Source organism: Aplysia californica, unplaced genomic scaffold (genome assembly GCF_000002075.1).
Source record: "Aplysia californica isolate F4 #8 unplaced genomic scaffold, AplCal3.0 scaffold00502, whole genome shotgun sequence".
Classification (NCBI taxonomy): Eukaryota; Metazoa; Mollusca; class Gastropoda; order Aplysiida; family Aplysiidae; genus Aplysia; species Aplysia californica.
The window spans coordinates 341,915-344,926 of NW_004797772.1; the positions used below are offsets into that span (position 1 = coordinate 341,915).

Below are 3,012 nucleotides of genomic sequence, written 5' to 3' on the forward strand. Positions count from 1 at the left end.
CTCTCTCTCTCTCTCTCTCTCTCTCTCTCTCTCTCTCTCTCTCTCTCTCTCCCTCTTCTTCTCTCTCCTCAACCCCCTCCCGTTTCTCTCTCTCTTTCCCTCTCTCTTTCTCTCTCTCAACCCCCTCCTCTCAATCACGCCCTCCCGCTCTCACTTTGTCTTTACTCACTCTCCTTTTCACTTCCCTCCTCTGAGAGGGAGGGGAGGGTGTTAGAAAGGGGTCTATTTTCTTCTCTGCTTGTGGAAAAAACGGGGGCCCTTTTATAATTGGTCGCTTTTTGAGGACAAGTAGGCTAACCCAGATTTCGGGGGTTTTCAGAAATCTTGACCTACACCTAAAGTGGGCTCTGCCCTACCTATAGGAGAAGTTTTGTTTCATTGTTGTATATATGTTTGGTTATAGAAAAAACTTTCCTTGTCTTTTAAAGAAACTAAACAAAAGGCAAAAGCTTTACCTTCGATTTTCTCAAAACAGCATTTTTCCAGATAGCCCCCATGTGCTTTTAATTAAAAGCGACCAATTAAGCGGTGGGCTTTGATATGCACGTTCTATGCAGCAGGTGTACTAAAAACGTTCTTTCCGCCATTGACCCCTGTAAAAGAAGTAACCGACCGAAAAACAAAACAAAACAAAAAACGAAAACAGAAAGGAACAAAACACGGACCGCTGTAACATGTCGTGTTACTGTTGTTCAGGTTGCTGTTGTCTAGAGCTGGGGGAAGAATCGATTCCGGAACCGATTCCCACGATCAATGCTGCGAAAGAAAAGTTCCGACTCCTTTTTACGTAAACCAACGGTTACCTGTTACTTCAATCGTTAAAGTCTTCTTTTTTTAAAATTAGAATGTATTTGTGAAAAATAAAAGCTGATGCTTCGTAGTGTTCCGAAATCAAGGTTATCCTAGATCCTGAAGATGTTTGGAGCCAACCAGGTAACCCCACCGGAAGAAAGCACATCATGAGAAAGTAAGTAATTGGGTTCGGAGTCGATTCCTACGATTCCTAGCTTTCAATATCCGGGAACCTATCCGCCCAGCACTACAGTGTTGCCGCTTGTAACCCAAGAGTCCTTGGGCTTGCCCCATAAGTCAAGTGCTGCTTGCTGCTTGCTGCTTGCTACTTGGTAGTGGAAGATGGATGGTTGGTGATTGGTGGTTGGGGGGAACCACCGACGGGTCTTTCCTTTCTGCTGCTTCTCTCTTGTTCCTGTCTATCTTGGTGTTCTGGGTTGTTTTTGTTTTGTAGTTTTGTTTGTTTAGGGTTTTTATTGTTGATGTTTTTGGTGTTGTTTTTTGTTGTTTTATTGTTTTTGCTTTTTTTGTTTTTTTTGTTGTTGTTGTTGGGGTTTTTTTTTTTGGGGGGGGGGGCACCGATTGGCCATCCTTTCTGCTTTTGTCTTGTTTTTTTATCGATCCTGGGTTTTTTCCCCGGCTATCTGTCTTTGGGGGTTTTCCCCTGTCCTAAATGACGACCTCTGCCGTGTTTATTCAAATGAAAAGGCGTCATGTTTTATCATGTCCGGTAATCGGAGGGAGCCACTCGTAGTAACAGATTTTATTTGTAAGATCTTGTCAGTTAGTGTTTTAACTCGGGTAATTTATTATTATTAATATTATTTCAAATAAATCAAAGCTCTGGGTTCAGTACATCTGAACAGCTGGCTGACGAAACTCGATCTTGGTCCTTGGTCTATTACAATTTGTCATTTGTCTATTCGATGTGTCCTTTGAAGTTGTCTTTAGGCCATTCCCAAAAAGGGGGGGGGGTATTGTCATGTTTTATGCACAGTAGAATTGTAAATGGGCTGATATATCAATGGCATGCTCATACTGTGTTGAAATAACATCGGGGGAACTGCTGCGTTTTCTTTTCTCATCCGTACTATGGTCATTTGTCTTCTACTTCTGTTGCATGTTTGTCACTCTCTTGTGAACTGTTATTTCCGGGGTGCCTTTATTGTCGAAGCAGACTTTGTGCTGCTGAGGCTAGAGAGGTGGGCAGAGTAAGCCTGGTTCCCCGTTTGGACTTCTCTGTTGACATCCACCCCTTGGCGCTCATATGACCTTATGCAGTAGCGAGGTGGGTGGTTGGCGGTTGCTCTGGTGTGGTTTGCTTCTTCTTTCCTATCAAACATTTATCTGTCGTCTTTATGTCCCCTCCTTCTTTTTTGTGTTTGTTACTCTCTTGTAACACTTCTAATCTTCTGGCGCTCATATGACCTTATGCAGTTGCGAGCGCCGTGAAACCTTTACTAAAAAAATCAAAAAATCTAATATTCGGCACTTATATGACCTTATTGTGTTGCAAGTGCCGTACAACGCTTTCTAAAACAAGCTAAAAAGCAGTTGCGAGCGCCGCAAAACCTTATTAAAACTAAAACTAATGCGTGTGTCCTTGACCCATCCAATGTGTCCTTGACCCTTCCAATGTGTCCTTGACCTACACAATGTGTCTGTGACCCATCCAATGTGTCTTTGACCTACCCAATGTGTCCTTGACCCACCCAATGTGTCCTTGACCTACACAATGTATCTTTGACCTACCCAATGTGTCTGTTATCAATGAGAGAGAGAGAGAGAGAGAGGGGGATAGAGAGAGAGGGAGTGAGAGAGAGAGAGAGAGTAGAAATAGAAATGTGTTGTGTCCTTGACCCATCCAATGTGTCCTTGACCGACCCAGTGTGTTCTTGACCCACCCAATGTGTCCTTGACCCTTCTAATGTGTCCTTTCCTTGACCTCCAGGAGTTCCAGCCACAGCCTGGCCAGCCTGACGGACGCCGAGCGCCAGGAATGTGACTCCGTAGACAGTGGCCACGATGGACGCACGCAGACCGGGCCCTCGCCTCTGGTGTTCGAACCCGGGCACTTTGGCACGCCGCGCAGGGGGCACTCTGCCCAGGTGGGTGTGGGTGTTGTTTGGATGAGAGAGAGGGGAGAGAGAGAGAGAGAGAGAGAGAGAGAGAGAGAGAGAGAGAGGGGGGGGGGGAAGAAAGTGGAGCTAGAGATGTATC

At 45.1% G+C, this 3,012-nt stretch overlaps 1 protein-coding gene across 1 annotated transcript in view; it reads left to right on the forward strand.

The window, feature by feature from the left end:
* LOC101853809 overlaps positions 1-3,012 on the forward strand; it is a gene marked incomplete in the record, with an annotated part of 141,352 nt that overhangs the window by 111,681 nt on the left and 26,659 nt on the right. Inside the window, 1 exon segment of the mRNA XM_035971777.1 lies at positions 2,744-2,900. Within this exon segment, the coding sequence (XP_035827670.1) occupies positions 2,744-2,900 (157 nt within the window).